Below are 23,022 nucleotides of genomic sequence, written 5' to 3'. Positions count from 1 at the left end.
TATTATTATTATTATTTTTTAGAACTTTACAGCGTTGATTCCTGGAACTACAGTGGAAATATTGGACCAGGACTCCAAAAATATAATACAACTTATTGTCAATGCCTACAATGTAAGTTAACTACATTTAAACTCTGTTGTTCATACTGAGACTTCTTTTCTACTCATAACAAGGCTGAGAGTATGTGATGTGTTGATTTTAGGCCTGCCTTTCCTGCTGGTGTGCAAGCAAAAACAAACTACTAGTCCAAGACTGTTCTTTCATACTGTGGGCCCTTTCAGGGTGAGAGTGTGCATCAGGAACTGTAATATAACTTGCTGGGGTGTGGATCACAGCAGCTCATTCAAGTGCATATGTTTACTCCAGGTGGTAGCAAAAAAGCAAGGGCTCTGCTTTGGCAGAGTGAGGTTTTACCTGAACCTGAACTTGGAGACAAAGTCATATAAAAATAGCTAGTTTAGATATTATGCCGCCTTTTGAATAACCCCCTTTTGAATTAATTTCCGAGCTAGGAAAAAATTCCGACCTCTTTTTTTTTTTTTAGATTTGGAACATGAAGTTTCCAGGGTTTGGCAAACAGTACCTAAATGTTATTCAGTTGATATTTTGATTTTTCCTACTGGGAAGAACAGTTGTGGTTTTCAAGTCATTTTGGAGTGTTTTTACTTTGCTACTAGAAAACGGAGCATACTAAAGAACTCTAGAAAACAAGTAATGTATAAATGAAATGTCAAATCAATGGTAAATGACATGACTTTTCTTTCTCCCTCATATACTCCTGCATCCACTCATGTACAGACATTCACACACGACACATCCACACTTTGTCCTATAGAATTTGTAGGATTAGGGGATTGGATGAAACAAACTGGACAAATCTGCTACTTTTCTTTTGCATACTCCTTCTTTCTCTCTCTACTGGGTTCATAAACAGGCGTCATAAAATCTAATTTTGTTGTTTGTGGTAGATGCCATTGTAAAATTCTGAATGAGTAGCATGAGAGAAATTAAAATCCCTCATTTCAAACCCCTCTAATAAAAACTCTCTACTCTCAATTCAAACCATAGACCACTCGGCTGCAAATGAAATATTAAAAAATGAGCTGCTCTTGGTCATCCGATTATGGGCACAGTTTAGAAAATTTCAATATCATTTTCTACTAATATCCAATTGAAACTTTAGCATTTTTAATATGGTCTGGCTGAACCGTGGAAAGAGATGCTTAACAAGAGTGATGACCTCAGTTCATCTCTGTATTCTCTGTATTTGTAGAACATCAGGTCTAAAGTGGAACTGACGGTGTGGGACCATCCTGAGGATCTTAACCTGGCATTCACTGCTACCTGCCAAGATGGCCAGCCCCTCCCTGGCCTTCGCAAATGTGCAGATCTCAAGATAGGGGACACTGTGAGTAAAATTTGCTCATTGAGGGTCTGTTTTGTTGTGTGCTTTGTATTGTTTAAGGTTGTAGATGCAGGTGCCTCATATGTGCTGTATCTCCACTTCTTATGTGCATGTTTTCACGATTCTTGGCAAAAGAAGCAATGCTGTTGGACAAAAGAGTGAGTGAAGTAGGTGTTGTTGCATTCTTCCACCTGAAAGCTGTAACATGATCGTCTCCAAGAGTTTATTAGAATCTGCGGTGAGGCAGATAGCTGAATGTCCTTGCTTTAGCGCAGGGAACGAGAGATATCACATTCTCACTGAGGGACTGCAAAAAGTTATGACCTTTTCAACTTCTTAAATGTGGTGGCCCTATTTGATTAAATTAAATTCCGGTTCTTTGAAAAATGCTTCTGTAATTGTGTACGATGCAATGAGGACTTGGATTAAGCTATAGGGTGTTCCAGATGGCAGCTCAATGGAGAACTCAAAGGAAGGTTCACTTAAGGACACGAAGAATGTGTTTGTATAAGAGCTTTTTTTTTTTTTATGACCTTTAAGCTAACATGTGTTTTTGCCACTTTCATCTTACAAACTCTGTTGATCATGTAAATTAGTTCAGTTTTTTTTATCTTTATCTGAAACCAGAAACAGTCAAATTTAATCCATTTTAGAGAAATTTGATTGAACATTAAAAAAACGCTAAAGTCTGTTACAAGTAACAAAAAAATCAGTTATGTCCACATTCAGAGCCTTTGAGACAAAGCTATTGGACACACGTCTGGACTGTGAAACCAGATGAAATCCAAGCTAGTCGTTTTTGCACACAAACCAAGAACGGACAAACAAAAGCCAACAATGCTGTGGTTTTCCAGTGTGCTCAGTGTAACACTGTGTCCTTTTGGCTGAAAGGTATTCGCACCATTTGGTTTTTAATAGCATGTATGGCTACTTTTGACCTTTTTTGCACACAGAATAATGGTACATATCACAGCGTATATGGTACCTGGCACTGTAGCCTTGCTCTTTAAGATGTCCTGGAAAAGCACGATCTCATTTTCCTTTTGGGAGTTTCATTAGATTGGAATGAAAGCAATGGGCTCTGAGTCACTGGCCTTCTAGAGGTTGCTATATTAAGTATAAGAGTCTGGTTAAGTCCCTGGGTAGTTGGGTAGTCTCAGAATGTTGTTAATTCAGTTTAAAGTTACTGTTGTTACCACTTGCAGCAAGTCTAGTCGGATGTCATGAAAATACATTATTCACTATTCAATGAGTGCCCGTGGTTACTGCATTCCTGGTGATGCATGCTCCTTTTAATGTGTTGAATGTTATCCTCCTAATTAAATCAGGTAACAACACATTAACATGTAACACGTTTCTCATCCTTCTCATATCTAAAGATTCCCCTGAGTATGCTGCATTAAGGATTTGTGCAGGAGCTATTGAAATGTCACCAGGAGGCTACTTTGTACACGCCACCATGCAGTGATCTGACCCTATGTGATTCATCCCCAAATCTCCACAGTGTCCCCTCTCCCATTCTTTTCTCTTTTTTTTTGCCCAATTGAATGTAGTGATGGTTCAGCATGCAGGGGGCGGGGGGGGGCGGGGGGGGGGGGCGGGGGGCAGGGGGGGAGGGATGGTGGCCTGAATTGCTGGAATGAATGCAGAAGCCCGTTCTTGCCCCAACAGTGTAAAAGGTTTAGCTCTTATTCTTTTTTCTTTTTTTTTTGAGTGTGTTTTCCTCGAGGGAATTTATCACACAGTGCCCAAGTGCCAATCTACACTCCGTAAAACAAGACACGACTAGGGCAGAAGCCCCGGTGTGTCACTCAGTGGCCCTCAGCTGTGTCTGTGAGCGGGCTGCCTGTGCATTTCAATGGGCTTGGACAAAAGCAGAGACTACTCTCTGCAATCAGAGGGTTGTGAAAAGAACAAGAGCTTTGGTAACACAGGAGCTGGTCCAGATTCTAAAGTTAAGCCTCGTTCCGTCTCATAGCACTAAGCTTCGGTGCTCCTGTGACTACTAAATAGTTCCCTAGTGCTAAATAGATCCATACATAATACCTTGGTCTAATCCAGTGTTGTTTTGGTCCGTCTCCTTCCAGGATGCTTTGCTTTTTCGTGGTGGGTACGTTTGTTGTGCAGTGATGATATATCATATAGTCTTCGGTCATCTTAAATACTTTGTGTGTTACCATTTCAATAAAACATTTACCAAAGTTGCAGTAATCACATTTTAGGTGCGTATGTTTCAATGTGTTTAGCTATTTATTTCTGGATGACAACTTTGCTTACATCTAAGCAGTGTCAAAAATCTTCAGTTTCCCTGAACGCTGTAGAATTAAGCCAGTCATTTCAGTATGAATAGCCATTGAAAACACAGCAACACAGGCGGTGCCTATGACGGTGTGTAATATTTGAGATTTTGGTTTGGCTACTGGTTACTGGGTACCAGTTTTATTTTATTACTCATATTAAAACTTTCTCTCTGGATTATCACACAGTCTTAGAACAGCTGCTGTCCTCTGGACAAGTCTCCATTCATTCATCTCTCCTTTTTGGCTGAGGAGATGCCCCTCGGATCTCAGAACCTGCTTCCTCTCAGTCCCATTCCCTCAACAGTGTATTCTGTTCTGTAATCTTTGAGGGAAACCAGAACACATGAAATAAATTACATCAATTCCTTTTTTTTTTTTTTTTAAAGAGATAATAACTATTTTTGTCCATTTCTATTCATTTCTCAGAGATGGGCATTTTCATATAATTTCTCATTAATTTAATTAATCAACTTTATTGATCATAGAATGATACTTTTCCCCAGAAGGGAAAGTCTGACAAGAGCGTTAAACGAGGTGTGCCGACACCAGCAATGTCATTTTTATATAGTAACTTGGAGAAAACCACCTCCGCATCCTGTTAAATTCATCTAGCTAACCTGACTATCAGTGTATAAAAGTAGCTACGAGAGCCCACTTGAACAACTTATGACTTACACTTTACATGTTTACATTTACATTTGCTTAAAACGTAGGAACGCATAAACACCGTGTTTAACTGCCACTGCTCTGCTGGTGAAAGGAGTCCCCTAAGTGTGACCTACGGTTGTTTGACACCATAAAAACAACTATTAATAAAAAATATATATATAAAAAAAATATTAAAATATTAATATAATGATATTAACAATAATGTAATTGTACACTAGACGTCAACAGTAAGCTCAACAGAGTGGATGAACCTGTAGTTCGTGTGTCTTATGCACGCAGTCCAACAATTTCAGTTTCAGTAGTTTGCACTTCAGGCTTTTCTCACACTCACATGCTCAACATGCAGCGGTTTCTCTTCCTGTATCCAGCTACTCTCTGTTCTTCTAGCCATGTTGGTCCTCTCCCTCTCATTCACTCTGACCTCTTCTGGTCACTTCATTAACCCACATTGGAGCCCTCGTGATTCACATGTCCTTGTAATCCAATTCAGCCCCTCATTACCTCGTTAAGAGCATGCCGTTGGAGTGGCATTCTGTGTCCCTCGCTTCCTTTCCTCTCCTGTCAGTCTTGTGTTACATCAGGAGTTTCCCAATTTATGTCTGTGTAGTCCTTTACATCACGGCACAGACACAGAGCGGCAAAGTTAAGCATAATGATCCGATCAGGAGTTGACCCTTGTGCATGTGTATTGATGGTAGGGGCGTGGTATCTGGCCAGTGTGACACTAGACAGCATTAGTGAGTGTTTGTAGGTAGGCAAATGAGTTTGAATGGATACAGCTTAGCAGTCCGAATGAGGAACTAGATGTAACTTAGGCTTTTTATTAGGTTACTCTGCAGGTGAGAGAATTTTCCTATTGAAGCTGCAGCTAAAAGCTGCTTCTTCAATATTTTCACACTGTTTTGGTTGACCACACCACCGAACATGTGAAAATCATCTTTTAAAATAATAAATAAATCATTTTTACCGCAGGTCAGATGTAAGTTAGATATTTTGTTTGACAATCCTCTTTTTGCTCAGAGAAGAACTTATCAGTGTAAGGTTTTTACCAGCCTTTTTCTCAACAGGATTTTCCCCTCCCCCAGAACAAACATAGACATTCTTATCTGGGTTAGAGCTCTTGTTCATAAAAGCTTCATGGACAACAGGAAGAAAAGCTAACATTTAAAGTGACATAGTGCCTGCTCTCAGTACCCCTTAAATGTACACCAGAGCCCCGTGTGTAGCCTGCCAATATCAATATGACCACTGTGTGCAGTGCTTCACTTGAGGTTCAAAATGAAGGCTGTGGGCCTTTGGGTCTTTGGGTCTGGGCTGTGGTGAAACACCACATCAAAGTTTCAGACATTCACCACGTGGAATTTGTCTTCACTGTCGGGTTAAGTGAATCTGAAGGCAGCCAGACTTCATGGTCATACGTGTGGGGGTCCCCCCCCCCCCCAACAGCATAACTGAAATGGATTTTATGATGGTATCCACACGTGACCCCTGCTTTACTTTGTTTACCTTGAGTGTTCCAATGTTCTTTCATACTTTTATCTTTTATCATTTTATCGTTGATTTTCTGCAGTCACAGCCCTGGCTGTACTCAGCGAAGGTCACGTACATCACAGTGCTGAAGGCTTTTCCAGGCCACCCTCTTATACATACCGCTAAACTGGACCTCTAAGTATTGGTGGAATCCAAAGGAGATGTTTTGTTGTGCTGCAGACTTAAAATGGCGTAAACTGTGACACTGATATATACTGCAAGATATCAAAACATCCCATTGAACAAAGAACTGTTGCAGTAGAAATGGCCTGTGAACATCTTAACTGCAAATCAAGTTGAGACAAGCAATGGCTGGGTCACTCATCTCATGTCAGGACTTCCTTCCTCAGAGCGATTAAATGGGTGGTGGCCCTACGCCTCAAATATGTGAGCTGTTTCAAATGTGTGTGATTAATCTTGAATGAGAACAACATCAGTTGGAGCTGATCCTCTTATCCTTCATAGCATAAATGGATAAGGTCAAACATGTAAAGTCTGAGTCACACAGAGTTCAGACGGTAACGATAATACCCACCAGCAAACCCTTAATTTACTGCCACGCGTAATATTTAAACATTTTTGAAGCACGGATATGTCCTTGCGTGAATGGTGTCAACCTAATTCTTTCTTTACTAAAGACTGCTTGTGTTTAGGCTCTGAGTTATTTTTAACTCCCAGTTTATTTCTTAAACCCATCCTTTTGTGATGTTCCGGAAAGCATTTGCATAAATCCATGAAATATCTCGTCTTTTTTCTTTTTTTTTTTTTTTTTTTTAAAGAGGATTATGATTTCCTTTATTCCAGGTTTCCTTTAATGTGACCGTCGAGGCACGAAGCTGTCCTGCTCCAGGCACACAGAGGAGTTTCACCATCAAGCCGGTGGGCTTCAAAGACCTTCTGGAAGTTTCTGTGGACTACAGCTGCTCTTGTAAATGCACAACGCACACACGGGCCAACAGCAGTCGCTGCAGCTCAGTTGGAACGTACTCCTGTGGCACATGCCATTGTGAGCCTGGGTATCTAGGTGCCCGGTGCGAATGCCAGGAGGGCGACACGGCAAGCTCGTATATGAGCGCGTGCCGTGAGGCCGAGGGCAAACAGGTGTGCAGTGGCCGTGGAGAGTGCAGCTGCAACCAGTGTCTCTGCTACGAGTCTGAGTTTGGCAAGATCTACGGCAGCTTCTGTGAATGTGATGACTTCTCCTGTGCTCGGCACAAGGGCATCCTTTGTTCAGGTGAGAAGACATTAAACATATTCTTTAGACCGATGGTAAAAGCGCCGATGTTAGCGATACTGTTTAGCAGGTGCAAAATCATTTTATTTCCACTGGTGCATTTACCAATTTGCATCGTAGTTATACGATTATGTTTAATTGAGCGTGTATTACTCTTTGATTTGCTGTTTTTTATGAGGATACAGTGTACGACCCTGGGGGAGTGTTATGTCAAGATGTTTGGGATATGTACAGTTTTTCAGTCTGTAAGGGGATGTGGACATTCTCAGGGCTAGACTGCACTTGCAGGGATCCTTTTTATTGTAGCTAGATTGCTCACCTGCTCCAACTTGGCTTGTGTCCCAAAGACATGACTTGGAGCAAATGTCTGCCTCCCAACAGATGTTATTTGTATATCGCCTTCGACGCGTTTGATTTGAATTCTGGAGGCAGAAACTGCATTCTCAGAGAACCCATTTGCCAGCAGTGCGTCTTTGCATCCATTTGTCACTTCAGCTCCCAGTTCATCATCGTCCATTAAGATACCGTATGGATTAAACATGCATGCTCTCTGTCAATGCTAAAATGCCACTTCATCCATCTTGAGTATCCAGCAAGGACCATGCCCTAGTTTCCAGCGCTCGGGGCTCAGGAATGGCTCTGTTAGCTGCCAGTACACTACATACCAAACAGGCTGGTCTGTAGCACTGCCAGATCTTCAAGTTCAGACCTACTGAATGTTGGGTCAGGCAAACCGATCCCTCTCCACTTACAACATCCGCCTCCTTTCAGTCACACTGAGAGCTTTGTAGCTTTTTTTTTTTTTTTTGCTTTTTTTTCTTTCTTTCTTTTTTTTTTTTTGCTTTTTTTTTTAATTTGCTTCTCTTTCACTAATAAAGGTCCGTGTTTTTGTTTTGTCAGCAAGAATGTCCAGGGCATCATATAATCAACATTTTGTTAGGGAGAGGGCTGCTGGCAGGGTTCTACAGAGCTGCTGACTGAAGGAAAATTAATTAAACGTTTACAGAGTTCATCATGTCCCACTCTGCTTTCCCCATTGTGGCTGTAATCAGTTCTTAATGACTCTGACTGATTGTACTCTTTCCCACCTCTCTTCCATGGTGTGTTAATTGTGACAAGTACAGTAAACACTCCCAGATACCAGTTTCTAAAAACCCACAGCCGTTAATGGAGAGAATTTGCCTTGGTTGAGTGCTCCTATTAAATGCCTTATAAACAGTGCCCATAGTATTTGGTCATACTCTGATGAGAACAGCTTGTTCGGTCGCTGTTGAGTCGAGATTTTGGATTGATTTCAATTTTCTTCTTTTATCAATTTTAGATGTAGTTGCCAGTTTATTCTGAACATTCCTTTCACTTTTTGGATTGTTCAACATGAGTCAAAAACACAAACAGGATCCTCCACTTCCTCCTGGCTAATCTGATTACTGAGTGTGCCTGCCGTATTTCTCCCAGATTTCCTGCAAGGTGATTGACTCTCGAATAGTCAATGGAAGATAGTTGTTTGGGGAGGGGGTGGGGGGCTTGGGGCTTGTTTTCACAATGCTATTGTGTCACTTCAAAAACTCTCGACGAAATAGTTTTGCTGCCAAACAGACATATGCTTGCAGTCATATGAACTGTTAAATCTATGTGTTTTTGTCTAAAAGCCAAATAATTCTTGTTTGTTTTTTGAAAGGAAACACAGGCTTCAGTTTGTCTGATACTTGTTTGTTTTTAACTTCAAAAGGCTTAGTTCCTTTGCCTTTAATCACATTTTTTTTAGTTATATTTTTACACACACACACACACACACAAGAGCACACATGCACATGTAGACACAGGCACTTATCAGTGTTAGGGTGTGCTGTAGACCACGCCCTGCTATTTCTCATCCACTGTGTGATTGTGTGCAGACACTGGGATATGTCAGCCAAGCCACTGTGTGCTGCATAGTTAACCTCTGGACCCATCACTGAATTCCCATTGTTTGTGCATAAACCAATTCAACACAAAGATAATAGAATAGTCACATAGTGTTTCCATGCGTCAGTTTCTCTGTTTAAGGTCAGATTAAGGCATTAGTTAAACTGTTTAAGGTCTGTTGAAGTTTTAGGAAGTATCCTTTCTTTGAATACTACGTTCTTGATCAGGAGAGGACATTTACTCCAGTTTCTTCCCCGGCCCATGCTGGATTTAGAATGGTCAGTATATCTGCTTTGATATGTTATCGCGGGCAGCTCCTTAGTGTTTAAACCTGCGCCCTATCATTCAGACGTCTCTGTCAGGTCTTTTGGCCGGGTTGTAACAAACTTGAGTGGTCATGATATATATTTCCTGGGGAGAATCTAGGATGGTTCCTTATGGGGCGGGCTAACCCTGTACCACAGACATAGATAACAGCTTAGATGCTAGACTTTCTGACCCCTCAGAGAACATCAATCAGTTTCTAAAGTTAGCAGACTGGCAGGGCGGAGGGCGGAGTGTGCTGTTTATGCCGCGGATCAGCTGACCGTTTGAACGAGACTGTCTCTAATTACTCAGTATGCTTATTTGTGTATGTGCTGATATGTAGAGTCAGTTGTGAATATGAACGGTGGATATGCAGGTTAAGACAGAGGAGAGATTTAAACCCCTTCACACTGTTTTCTTTTGCAGTTTCTGTGTGTGTGTGTGTGTGTGTGTGTGTGTGTGTGTGCGCGCGTGTGTACGTGTGTGTAATTATAACTGATGTTATGGCTGCAGTTATGTTCAAAGTGCTGAAGCTTTTTTTCTCCCGACAAAGTCTGAAGTCTGTGTGACAGGGAATTCTCCAGTACTCTTTAAATTCACCTCTTCAAAGTGTAGTTCACATATAATTGTTGCAAATGGGCATACTAGTGTGTGTGCAGGTGCCCTTTGGTGTGTCTTTGTCCACTGATTCAGTATGTCAAGATGTGTGAGATTATGCGAGTGTGTTAAAACTATAGACTGCCTTTTGATGGGGGCCCCTGTAAACCTCAACTTTGTTGTACTTTGTAACACATCTGTGGCTGATTTGGTGTGCCTAGCACCCCAACTGCTCAATAGCACTGAGAGCCAGAAATAGAGCAACTTTGTTTTTCAGACATGTCAATTTTTCGGAACTCTTTTCCCGTAAATCCTCTGTCATTGTTGCAGTGGATAGAGGATAAATGTAATAAACGGGGATTTTTTGCTCACATGAAGAATGATCTTTTTTTTTTTTTTCGTCAGGCCTCAGAGGTACTTTACTTGTGAAAGTGAATACCTCACTGCAGCAGTGTTTGCAGTAGGTTGCTTTGCTAAAATAGTGGAGAATCATGCTGGAGTAGACATCTGTACGAGGATGGTTCATGATTTCTAGTTTTCAAAGCCTGCATTTCTAAACGCTGTAGTCATGCAGTACAGAGCTTCTTAAAATAATTAGAAAATAGTGCCTGTTGGAAGTGATATGGAGAAAGGATTATTATTTTAGTCTAGTGTACCAATTAAAGGCAAAGTTCGCCTTTTTTGCAGACATGGCGTCATTATAGCCTTCTACTTCAGTCTACTGATCTCTCACAGCTTTTCAATCCGCCAGCGGGACAGTGTAATTACACAAAGACAGGACATACAGTTGGTCCGTATGTCAATGAAAGTACCATTTTACATGGATTTGAGACTTTTATTTGGATAACAGGATCGCGTTGTATCGATGCTGTCATGCAAATGTGAGTGTTGATCATCGAATGCCAGATATATGCTGTAATTAGGCCAAAATCTGGTTTGGGTTAGAGCATGGCAGAGGGAGTAGCGTGCAGTAAGTCATGTCTGTAATTCTGCTATGACTCTGTTCCCAGCTTTGACACCAGTCTATTTTTATTCTCTTCAACATCCTCCCCCATCTCAGTTTAATTCTGACTTTCACACCTAGCTACCAATAGCTTTCAGGAAACCACAGGGTGTCTTTTGAACCTGCCCCAGGAAAAGTACTAATGTCTTTTCCTTACATGCAGGTCTGGCTCTTAGATTCAAGTCCTAAAATATTTAAAGCAATGTAATTAAAATGGATGAGACACCATGTTCAATATACTTTGAATCATTTCAACTTTCAGAATACAGCCGGTTCAGGGGGAGTCCAGGTGGCATGTTCATTCCAAATATGATGTGATGCCCCAACCTAATCTTCTTGTAGACCTCCACTACTGTTATTTTTTTGGACACTGAGAATCCTTCGGCTCCCCATAACTCGGCAGGTGTAAGTGCTGCAGGCTGGTGTTAGCCATCTGGATGATTTTTATGGGCCGCGTCGTGTGTTGGGCGTGCCTACAAGAAAGCCGTCTGAAATGTTCACCAGAGTGTGTCACAGAAAAGAGGTCAAAGCTTTCTTTTAAGCTCTTTGTCTGATGGTCAGACCATCAGCACACTTGCTGGCGGATGTAGTTTTGTGGGACCCATCCCTTTTGGAGCGGTAAAGTGTATTTCCACTGTTAGGGGAAATTCCCTGTCAGTTTACTGAGATTACAGGAATAAATGTCTTTGATGTTTTGGTTTTTTGACTTATAAATGGCATGTATTCTCATGCACCGCAAAAATGCCTCCCATCAATAAGGGGAAAACTATGATACTGAAATACACTTTGAAAAGTTAGAATTATCTGAAGGGGACGTGTCGTGGTAACTTGGCAAGATGTACTGAATTAAGTTAAAATATCTGGATGTAACTTATCAGGGAGATTCTAAACTGGTCAAGAAGAATACACTTAGTGGCTTTAATTCTTAATGAAGAACACATCTAGAGAGGTCTGATATTTTTTTTTTTTTTTGTGATAAAATATTTGGTCTGTTGGAGAACATGGTGATTTAGTAATGCAAAATGTCAAACACACTGGGAAATCCGATTAAGATTTATCCACTTTCTTTATTATAGCGCTGACCTAGTTACTAAGAGACAACAAATTTTGCATGCTGGTTTTTAGGCAGGGACAGAATATGTGTATCATGTGTATTTGACAATGGCAAAATGCATTCATGACACATAGTGGTGTTGATCCAAAAGGCCACACCCACATCTTTTGATTGGTGTATGATGCAGTACAGAAAATTCATCGGTGTTTGATTAATGATGCTCAGACTCCAGTCATTCTTTTAAGCCTATTTTGAAGACAGTTGGGCAAACTGTCTATGACTATTTAATCAAGGTAGGTTTCATAAATAATTCTAAATGCAGTAAAATCAAAGAGTTTACCACAAACACGGGTTGCATTCACTGGTACAAGATACATTAAACATAGCCACAGATACACTTGTTCAAATTGTGGTACAATGCTATTAAAGCTCCAATGCCCAACTGACACTAGAATTTTACGTTGTGTTATCAAGTTGAGAGTTCTGCATACTTTCTGAGTTTCGTGTGAAGTGACCATTGGAAAACCTGTCAAACATCTGCTGAAAGTCTACTGGCTTCTGGGGGTCATGTTTTCTTGAAATATTGTAGTCTCAATGCAAGTCTTATAGTAACTATACACAAACACATAGGACGGATTTTTTTTTTTTATTCTCACTTGAACTGTCGTGGCGTTCCAGGCATTTTCTTGACAAAATCTGCAGAATTTTACGTGCAGCCTCTGCGTTCTGAACAAGACGTGTACCAAATTGTGCAGGGATCAGCCAAGGCATTCAGGAGTTAGAGCTGTTTGTTTGAAAAAGACTGTTCCCATCACATCTGACTGATGTCTGGCAGCTATAGGTTTAACATGTTTTGACAGTTCTGTAGTTTGAGACTCTTGAGACCCAAACCAAAATCTTTGGGGAAGATCAGGCAAATGGTCTGGGACTAGTTTGTGAAAGTAGGTTTCACCCAAAAATTGATAATGTGGGGAAGTCCACAACACAGTCATTGTCACCTTGCTTTCAGTATTCAATATGAATTTAAGGGGGGGGGGGGGTTCTGTAAGCTCCAGGATTCATTAGTTATGGCCCAAAACTTGGGTGTACGTATTAGGTCAGTGGGCAGAGGATCCTACCTGCCAGTCTTTGCAGCTGTATGATGTATCATTTCTGCTTCCCCTATGGTTTTCTAGAGGGGAAAAATGATCATACAAGAACAGAACAAAAGCAAAGGGATTTTACCAGCTTCACTGTTTGGACTCCCCAGAGAAATTAAATTCTGGAGGGTAGATGTCAGATCCAAAATTTAATCTGTTTATGCTTAATTTGTGGCCTTGTGGTCTAAATGGATTAAATTGAGTTTATTAGTATCCTTTGCAAGAAATTATCGTGCACAAAGATGTTTGAAATAATTGATGCGTTTGTGCATGGACATATGATAATTCCATAGAATCATATATTTGCAGAAGTCTTTAGTTCATAGTTTGCTAAGGATGTTGATCCTGTATGGATTTGGTGAATGGTAGTTTTTATTTTACAGATGTTTGACTCTCATTTGTTCCTCATGCAGCATTCAGAGGTAGGATAGTGTCCAATAAAGGCAGTAGTTCACCTTTTCATATGTATCTACTGTTCCAGCTTTGCCTCACTCGGTAGAGTGGATAACAGAGAAGGTTCTAGATGCCATTGACTTGATCAGCTAGACAGACCTGCCAAACACAAAGCTTTATGAGCGTACCAGGGTGTGTTGAGCATGTTTGATCAAAGTCTTTTGTGCTACTGGAAAGTAGGATTAAGACTGTGTCTAGACTTGATAAAGATCATCTTTCACAACTATTCACGTACAAAGCACTTCACCCTCGATGGATGAATTGGTTGGTGCATAATGACTGCATTAGTCAGCTGTGTTTTATTTTTCTGTGATTATTGCATGATCAAGTGCCATGATTGACTGATCACACTCCCTTTGATTTATTTATTTTTTATTAGGCTATGGTGGCACATGCATGTGTCTGTGTGTCTTGATGCCAAAGCACAAAATCAACACTCATTGAAAACGTCTTTTGTTCTGAGCGATAGCACAAGCGAAAGGTCACATTTCACATTTCATGATTAATTCTAGAATCTCTTTAAGGCAGATCATCGGCTCATACCATTTCAATTTGTATATTTAGATCATCATTTTAGGGTATTGTCCTCTGCACAGATGCAGTGCGATTAATGATCTTGCCATTACAGTACTGTTATTCTCATGGAGGAAAAAGGTTTTTGTGAATCTGCTATTCAAGATACATTAAACATACCCCATTAAAATGTATCGTCCATGCAAGCTGTCGTTTGTAACAACTTGACTTTTTAACTAAATGATTTTTGGCACGGTACATCATAACACATTTTTCATTCATCCGTGTAAAATTAAAGTCTGGAGTGAGCAGCTTTACAAAACATGATACTCTTTTGAGCTCAGGTCATGTGGTGGTTGGTAAAGTTTATGATGTACCTTGGTCTCTCCCGTTATTTGTAAAAGAATATACAAGTTTCCCTCGCATGTATTCACAAACATGCCAGCTCAGCAGTCTGAACTCTGTCTAACCATCAGGCAGAAAAAAACAAAGGTCTGTCATCAACTGCTGTGACCTCTGTGTCATTAAGCAGCTGTGTTTTGAAGCCACAGTTGAAGTCATCGTTCAGTTCACTGCATGGTGGGAGCTGTATGTTTGCAAACAGTTGTCATGGGAGACTTTGTGGTCATATTATGGGGGATTTCTAAACGTTTACATAAGCACGATGGACAGGCTGTTGGTATTTAGTAAATGTTACAAATTTGGATTTACTGTGTGTGTGTGTGAGTGTGTCAGTGTGTTTGTACTTTTTTGTTTATTGTGGATAAAGTTGGAGATTCTGTTTTCTGTAAATCTGATGGGTTGTCCTGTGTCATTGTTTTGTCCTTTAAGTGTACAAAAACAACATGTTTGACTACACTGAAAAACATGTAATGGGCCTCTTTAACAGTGCTGTAGCTCACACAGACTAAATCTTTGTTCACTCTGTGGTCAGTAAGTAGGGTTTAGTTGGAGGAGTAGTCATAGGTGATTGTTTTGATGGCAATAGTGTGTCCCATGTGGTTGTATCTCATTACCAGTGTGCCTGTTAGGAATACAGTGATTGGTACTGAAAATAAGGGCATTTGTTATGGTTTTTAGATTAAATCACTGTTTCTCAGGAAGGGTTTTGGTGATGCCTCAGACGAGTGTACTGTAGAGCTGTATTTATCTTTTCTGCTCCGTAATTTACATTGCCTGACAGTCACATGCCCCAGAAGCAGTCACATGAGGGGGAAAAAGATTGTTGGTTTATTTACAATGTAAAATATAATTTCTCTGCGTTGGCCAGTCTTTTGACAGTGCAATTGTCAGTGTGGAATTGAAATGTTTGCTTTTAGAAGGTATGTGCTTCTTCAGTGGAGAAACATGTGAAAATCATTTGAGGATCGTTTTGACTTTATAAGTTTGGCAACTGACAGATATGTTCTGAAGTCATCCTCAGTTCTATGCCCCCTCACCGATAGAGCGCCCCTAAACTTCTGAACCTAAAGTACTTAGAAACCCTGTATTTTGTCTGTAACCTAGATTTTTTTCCTTGCAAACCTACAAGAAGCAGCTTGTCCCAGCCTACATTCTTGCATCCCATTTTTATTTGGTGAGGAGTGAGTACTCCCTTTTCGAGAGGGAAGTTGGAATATTGTTGTCAGGAATCAGAGAGCATAAATCCTTGTGAGCATGTAAACTCAGCACATATCTTAAACACATCATATTGGAATGGCATGTATTTTGGGAACTGTTGATATAAAATTTGTTTCATGGTGCCATATATAGAGTATCACAGTTCCTTTTCCACCACAACAAAACTGAGCCCAGTCATAGTCAAGCGAGTCTTTCTTCATATTAGTCACCTTCTTAATTGTCATGAAACCCAACTGCACGTGACACTAATCAGGTTTTGAAAATTTTCATAGGCCCTTACATGGTGTATGTTGACATGTCTGTGCTTCTCAACTGGCAACAACAACACTATGGTGTGCTAAGTGCTATTTTTGTATTATCTACTTTTTATTCGCTGCTTATACTCTCCCCCGCATGAAAGGTACACAGCATTCTGATGTGCTGTGGTAATGATCAGCTGCTGTGTTCTTTCCAGAGAGCTGGGAGAGACGCAGTCTCGTTCTTCACTGGTGTGGGCAGATATGTTGCTGTCCTCTTGCAACTGCTGACAAGGCCTGGCTGAGACTCACATCCACACACAAACACTTCTGTTCTGTTGTTTTTGTAGGGAATGCATCACTCTGTTCGAGTCTCACCGACAACTATGCTGGAGCTTTTCTCTCTAAGCCCTGTCCAGTTTTTCTTTCTCTCTCTCTCTCGCTCTCTCTCTCTCTTTCTTGACCATTTTCATTTATATGAATAAAACATGATATGCATACATTAACAGAAAATTACATTGACACTCACTGGTAATTAATGATCACTAATGATTAGTTAAATAAAATTCTGCGACCTTTTTTTTTTTTTTCAGTATCATGTGTTGTCATAAGAAAATCCCTGGGTAATTCCTTTATTGCTTATTGCATGTCTTTATTATGATGATGTGTGCACATTTGGATAGATACAGTCAACTTCCAAGTACAGACAGTCTCAGTCTCATACTCTGATATTTATATTTGCCCTCTTACTCTGTAAGATGAGGACGTGGACAGACCTCAGAGCAATACTATTAATCTTGTATTCCTAATTCTCAAATTGAGCGAGTGAGTTTTATTGCTGCTCTCTTCCCCGTTTCTGGCTCTTTTCCCAATGTAGAAACATCAAATATGTCTGTGTTTGACCTTGGGGCGTTGGAAGACAGCACAATGGGCCCCAGTGTTGTGTCTCTCACTCTGTAATCCCTATTCTGCATTCCATATCACGGAAGAGGGAGCTGCCACTGTGCCCTGCCGTATGGATCTGTGCACTGCTGAAGGGTTAAGAATGTGTTGCAGGCTTTGTCATGCATATATATTACAGTCTGACAAATCCTGAGCTATGTAGTGTAGGAATTTTTTTTTTTTTTTTTTTTTTTTTGAGTGTGTGTGTGTGTGTGTGTGTTTGGAGGGGGGTGATTGTGGATGAATTAATATGTATGTGCACATACTAGTCAGTGTTTGAGCATCTCGTTCTTTGTGTGATTCATGAGCAGTTGAAGCAGGAGCCAATACCCCAAGAGGAATGTGTTTTTTGATTTTTTTTATTCTCATTTCTTGCAAAGCTCATGTCAAGTTGTGGTTGAACTGCCAGATATCAGCAGTTTTGTGCTTCTCTTTTTGAAGGGAAGAAGGAATTGTCTCCAAGTATGTGGCAGACAATTTTCTTTTTTTTTTGAGACAGAAATCTTGTATTTGGCTTCTGGTTTTTTTCTTCTTTTTTTTTTTTTTTTTTTTGCTCTTCTTACAAGAAATGATCTGAGCATGCCTTTGCATGGTGTTCCTTGTTGTGGCTTGATTTTAGTCAGCAGAAAGATTTTTTAGAGGGTTCAGGATACCCCCTACAACAAAGCATGGAACCTAACAACGATCCCATAGCCTGCGGTAAACAAAGAGACTTATGAGTCCTAAATAACAGGGTCTGCACATAAGCAAATTGTTTGCGTATCCACAACAGAATCTATTTCAAGTTACCACCAGAAGAAAAGCAGAAAAGCCACAGACCCTCCCAAGCGCATAACCTGAATTCATCATATAATGCAGGGGAGGGGGCCTGTAATCTTTACTTCGGTCTGCGTTATGCACTTAAAAGACTCAGACTATTGCTTTATGATTCTGCTTGGCAACTAGCCTCTGCCCCCAATTTTTTTTTTTTCCCAATACTCTAACCTCATACAGACAAAACATAAGATATATTTGGTTTTGTGGTTTTTGTTTTAGCTGTCAAAGCTGTCATGAAATATAATATTTCACAGACTTCCCATACACAGAGAATAGCTCTGTACAATTATACGATTAGCCATCCCTTTTTGGAATTTTAAGATACTTGTTTCCAAACTTCGCTTTGTCTGGGTTTATAAAAAAGCATGACAATCTCTCCACCCATACTTCGACTGCACTTTGAATTCAGATGTCCAGTGGCAGGAGAATAGGCCTTCCGTTTTGTAGGTGAAATGATACGTCCATAGCGCTCTCTGGGTTTACTAGAGGAACATGGTGTGCTCACTGGTATCTGGTAAACAGATCATAAAGGAGCTTAAAGTTTTGTGTGTTTTTTAAACAAGGTTTTATAGACTGCTGTCCCTCCACTGCTTCTGAGTGTTGGTTTGTCTGTTGGCCTCTTTAGCACAAAAGGCCTTCACTCCTTTCCTGACGTTTCCCCCTTTCTTTCACAGCTCTGTGAGAGGAGACAGGAGACAGCTGGAGGCCCTCAGTCAACAGTGTAGGGAGGGAATGAAGTAGTGAAGGCTGGAAGAGGGAAAGAGGAAAAGTCATTTAATTCTGAAAAAGACATTTTGAAGAGGTACAGGAAGATTGAGTTTGACAATGAGAGGTGTCACTTGTCCTACATTAATCAAGTGTGGTGTTTTCAACGGTTTGTAACAATGTTGTTTTATCTATCGGCTATATTTGGAGAATATCATATATCATATGCGGTCAGAGTTGACAGTGAAAAGTTCAGAGTTAACTGCATCACTCTTCAATCTGCAGCAATTACGGACTTCACAAATACTGAGGGCAGCACTCTACTGTAAGCTGGCCAATCACCTCTAATTATCCCCTCAGAGTAATTGTGACTCTCAACTTTGGCTTGATAAGTCTAGTGTGTAGCCTTGGGAGGCACAAAGAGTTCTGCTACAGAAGTGATTCATGTTGACGGGCGTGCCAGTGTTTGAGAGCCATGATAATAAGGATGAGTAAAGTGGATCAGCGCAGTCTCAGCTAGACTTTGTTCGGACGGTTGTCCGAAGAGGAATTTCCTCTGTGTCCCCACCCAGTGCCGCACGCTGCGTGAAAAGCGAAACACAGCCGCTTCCTGTGGGGATTGCTAAACGGGGCCAGGCAGACGGGTCACTGAAACGGAAAGGATGGGGCATGAGTAGAGTCACACATCTTTGGGAGTTCAGGTCACAATGATCAGCCTTGGCAAGACCGTGCCATACATATTAGTATTGCTACAAATGTTGCTGTCTGAGCTGGTATTGGTTCCTCAGGGAGAGGATTATTGTCTGTTATTCTACACGTTATGGTGCCCAAGATATCCACTCTTCTATTTCATAATAATGTTTTTATTAGCTCTTTTTTTATGATTGTGTAATTGCCTGTACCTCTGTCTCCGTCTGTATTTATGTGTTCGTGCTAGTAAGTCTGTGTGAGTCCTTTTTATTGTTCCAACACAGAGCCGAAGAAAAACTTGGAGCGAGAGAGGCAGAAAAATTATATCACTTTTTATTATATCATACCAAGTATTATGTAGAAAATGCTTCAAAAGGTACAAACATATTCCAGACATTTCTTTACTGTTCTGTAATTAAAGAAATGTTGCCCAATAGAAGAACAGAACTTAAGACTGGCTCAGCTCTATATTAGAAAAAATAACTTGTAATTAAAAGCTTAATCTGAAAGTAGAGTAGACTGTTAGTGATTTGTTGTAGTGTGTTTGACAGAGTGAAAGAGAAAACTGCCATGAGAGGGCCTGTGATTTGTGCATAAACCAGGACTGCGCGCGCATGCACAAGCTGCAGAAGAGAAATATTTGGAAACACTACAGTCTGTCCAGACTTCAGAAATAGCTTGCCAAGGAAAGTTTTGGTTTGATTTAAAAAAAAAAAAATGTCTCAAAGAAGCAGGCTGCAATTGTGCAGTGTAGCTCTGTAGGATCCAGAGCTAGATTTTGATGTTAGCCATCTTGCTTTGCAAAAAAGCCGGGCATTGTTCATTTTTACAGTGACTGAGTAAAGTTTCTAGACCTTGGATTGTGAAAACTCACCCTGTTATATCAACTTTCATATCTAAGGTCTCCTTTAATTTTCAGTGTTTATTTGATGTTGGACTGATTCATATGTCCATTTGGTAGTTTTAGCTGCGTATCCGGTGTAACTGGGCTTCTGCTCTGTCCCAGAGGCTTTGCAGCCCAGCTCTGTCCACATGCCCCCCCACCCCCCCCCCCTCCCGGCCCCCTCTTTCGCTTGCATGGCAACAGTACAGGATACACATTTACTCAGTGACCTAAATTGAAGCAGGAGCAAGTAGAGCTGGTAGAAAGGACTGGCCTGGAATATGGGCAGAATCCTAACAGCATGTCACTCTTGTTTTCCTTTAGCTTCATGTCACAGTGAAAGAGGCAAAAGCAATTAGCTCGCCCAGATTAGCACATGCTGCATTAAAAAGACAATTGTAATAGTCAACAGTTTTAGACAATTTAAAATAATTCTAAATTCCATACATACCAAAACTTCATCTGTTTCTAGGCGTTAGGCGTTACAGATCAGCGCTAAGTGATGATGTAATGTCCATTTGCTACATTAAAGTGTTTTTTTAGGGGCAGGGTGTAACTTTCTCTACCCATCGCACATTTTCATCATCACAGTGTTATTCGTTGGTTAGCATTGTCTCCATGTTGAGCTCCTGTGGGAAAGAGAACATGGCACTCCAGAGGCTTTGGTTGATCGTGTGGTGAATGGAGCATCACAAAACTAGAGAGTGCTCAGATTACTTATCAGTAAACAGGAAAGATTGGTTCTGGTCTTTTACTTTGCATTAGCCATAGATTTGTCTGCAGTGACTCTGATGTGGAACAATCATGCGCCATTTCTGTTGTTCTTCCAGATGAACAGGTTTCTCTAAACTAGCCATAGACGTGTCTGTGATATTCTGCAGCATTATAGATTGTAGTTTTAAGTAACAGAGCTTCTAAATCACTGGTGGTGATGGTGATTTTTAACACTACAGCAACCATCATGTTGAGACTTGCTGAATCTATATTACTACACAACCCTCTGCGCTCTTCTCTCTCCTTACTTCTTCATAAACACACACACACACACACTGCTGCACACGTGCACACGCACACAAACGTCCTCAGAAAAGGGATTTAAGACCCAGGTGTGGTAAGACCATGCCAGGACTTGTCAAGTGTCCTTTGAAACAAACCGTGAAACAAGTCCTGCTATCTTCATAAAAGACATGTCTCCAGAGAATATTGTCTGTGGAGTATGAGAGTAACTCATGACTGCAGGATGCCCTCGGTTTTTGGTCTGGCATGCCCCAAATGATGGACAGTTGCTCAGAGATACTTCTCCATGACTCAGGCTGAACACACCCATGGTGTTTTTCGCCACTGGCACACACCAACAACTGTTCCAAGGCGTGGTACTTGACTGGAACCCCCTAGAACTCAGTCTGAACTCTTTCAGTCTTTCCTGTTTTTTTTAGCACAGCCAATTTAACATTATGTTGCTGACACGTAGCTGGAGGAGAGATTTCCGCTCTTGAAAACAAACTCTTTGACTGTTTTCCGTGTAATTTTAGGGAATTATATAACCATCAAGATGTGTTAATAATGAGTTAATGAATCAGCAAAAAAAAAAAAATCTTCTTTGTATCATCACATTTGCTAAAATCAAAACACACAGCACTTGCTTTGTTTGCTCTGTAAACATTTTTAGGAATATAATAACCTGGGGCATCTAACAGGAGCATGTAACACTGACCTCATCTTTTGTTTTCCTGTAGACAATTGTAATTCAGTTCATCGAGTCTTTAATCTGCATCTGAGAAGCTTTGTAAATTTTTTCATAGTTTCCAGAAAATCTTTGCTGTGACATTGAGATGTGAATAATTCTACATTTTGTCCTAAACTAGCCTCTTGAAAGCAGTTCTGTTACCGGGTAGGTGCTTGTTTTCCACCCTGTGAATTCATCAAACAAATGAAGACTTCTTCTCCTGCAGTTGCTCACACCTGGATTGCATTAGAACAACTCTGATTCAAAAGTTTGTCTGCCCCAATTTTTTTTTCTTTTTTTTTTTTTCTGAAAGGAATCTGACCAACATGCCTCTGAGTTCTCACGCTAGTCTGCTTTCAAAGAACCAGTAAATGTGCAGCTACCTCGGTCCTGTTTGTAATTCCTTGGCCTGTGCGTGTGTGCGTGCACATGTGTACGTGTGTACATGTTTACTGAGTAAAAGGAACAAATCCACATTCCCCCTTGTCACAAAAGTGAAGGGGAGCTCTTTGCAGTGAATTTCATGTAGATTACCATGGAAGAATCAGTTACATAATACCTACATATAGCCGGATTTCACTACATTAGATTACATCAGACTGTACATCACTCATCTTTATCTTTATCTTTGACTCTTCTGAAGAGAGAGGCCACGGCTGTTGCTTTGCCACCCTAGATTTTTTTTTTTTTTCTTAACCTGTCCAATTGTGCCAAAGCAGGCAGCACAGCCAATCTGCAGGACATGCCATTTTCCTTCCCCTGAGGTCATAACCTGGAAGTATAAATATTTTTTCAGTTTAATCAACAGTTTTTGACATTCGTATAGACAAGTACTAGTCAACTTACATGTGATGCATTACAGGTAAACCAAAAGGTTAACATTATTAAGGTATGACTGCTTTCCTCAGATCACTGAACGGCTTTTCCCATATCACTGAATGCCAATCACCAACCGCTCCCCCCCCCCCCCCCCCCCCCCCCCCCCGACTCCCCACTACAATTGGTGGGTATCTACCATTATGTAAGTCTCAATTTGCAGCTGCTGTCATACCTCTGTTTTTGTGACTATTCTAGATGAATTTTCACATTGTGCAGGACTACAGAAATGGCGGTAAAATGTCGTGGCACACAACCACTAATTTAATCACAGCTGTCCCTTGGACCATGAAGGGCTTTCTTGTTTCACATCTCATCTGCCCTGTGAGATCGGCTGTTTAGACCCCTGGGCCCAATCTGTGTTTGAACAGTAATTATCACTGCTGTGATATCACCCCCCCCCCCCCCCTCCATTTACA

At 40.7% G+C, this 23,022-nt stretch overlaps 1 protein-coding gene across 1 annotated transcript in view; it reads left to right on the top strand.

Annotated features, from left to right (window-relative positions):
* Window positions 1–23,022, top strand: part of itgb5 (integrin, beta 5) — a 34,018-nt gene that overhangs the window by 5,546 nt on the left and 5,450 nt on the right. Inside the window, exons 8-10 of the mRNA XM_030786013.1 lie at window positions 23–112; window positions 1,275–1,409; window positions 6,710–7,139. Of these exons, the coding sequence (XP_030641873.1) occupies window positions 23–112; window positions 1,275–1,409; window positions 6,710–7,139 (655 nt within the window). The remainder of the gene's footprint in view (window positions 1–22; window positions 113–1,274; window positions 1,410–6,709; window positions 7,140–23,022) is intronic.

This window comes from Chanos chanos, chromosome 10 (assembly GCF_902362185.1).
Source record: "Chanos chanos chromosome 10, fChaCha1.1, whole genome shotgun sequence".
NCBI classification, from domain to species: Eukaryota; Metazoa; Chordata; class Actinopteri; order Gonorynchiformes; family Chanidae; genus Chanos; species Chanos chanos.
Note: the sequence above shows the minus strand (reverse complement) of the source record. Positions and strands in the feature narration are given on the sequence as shown.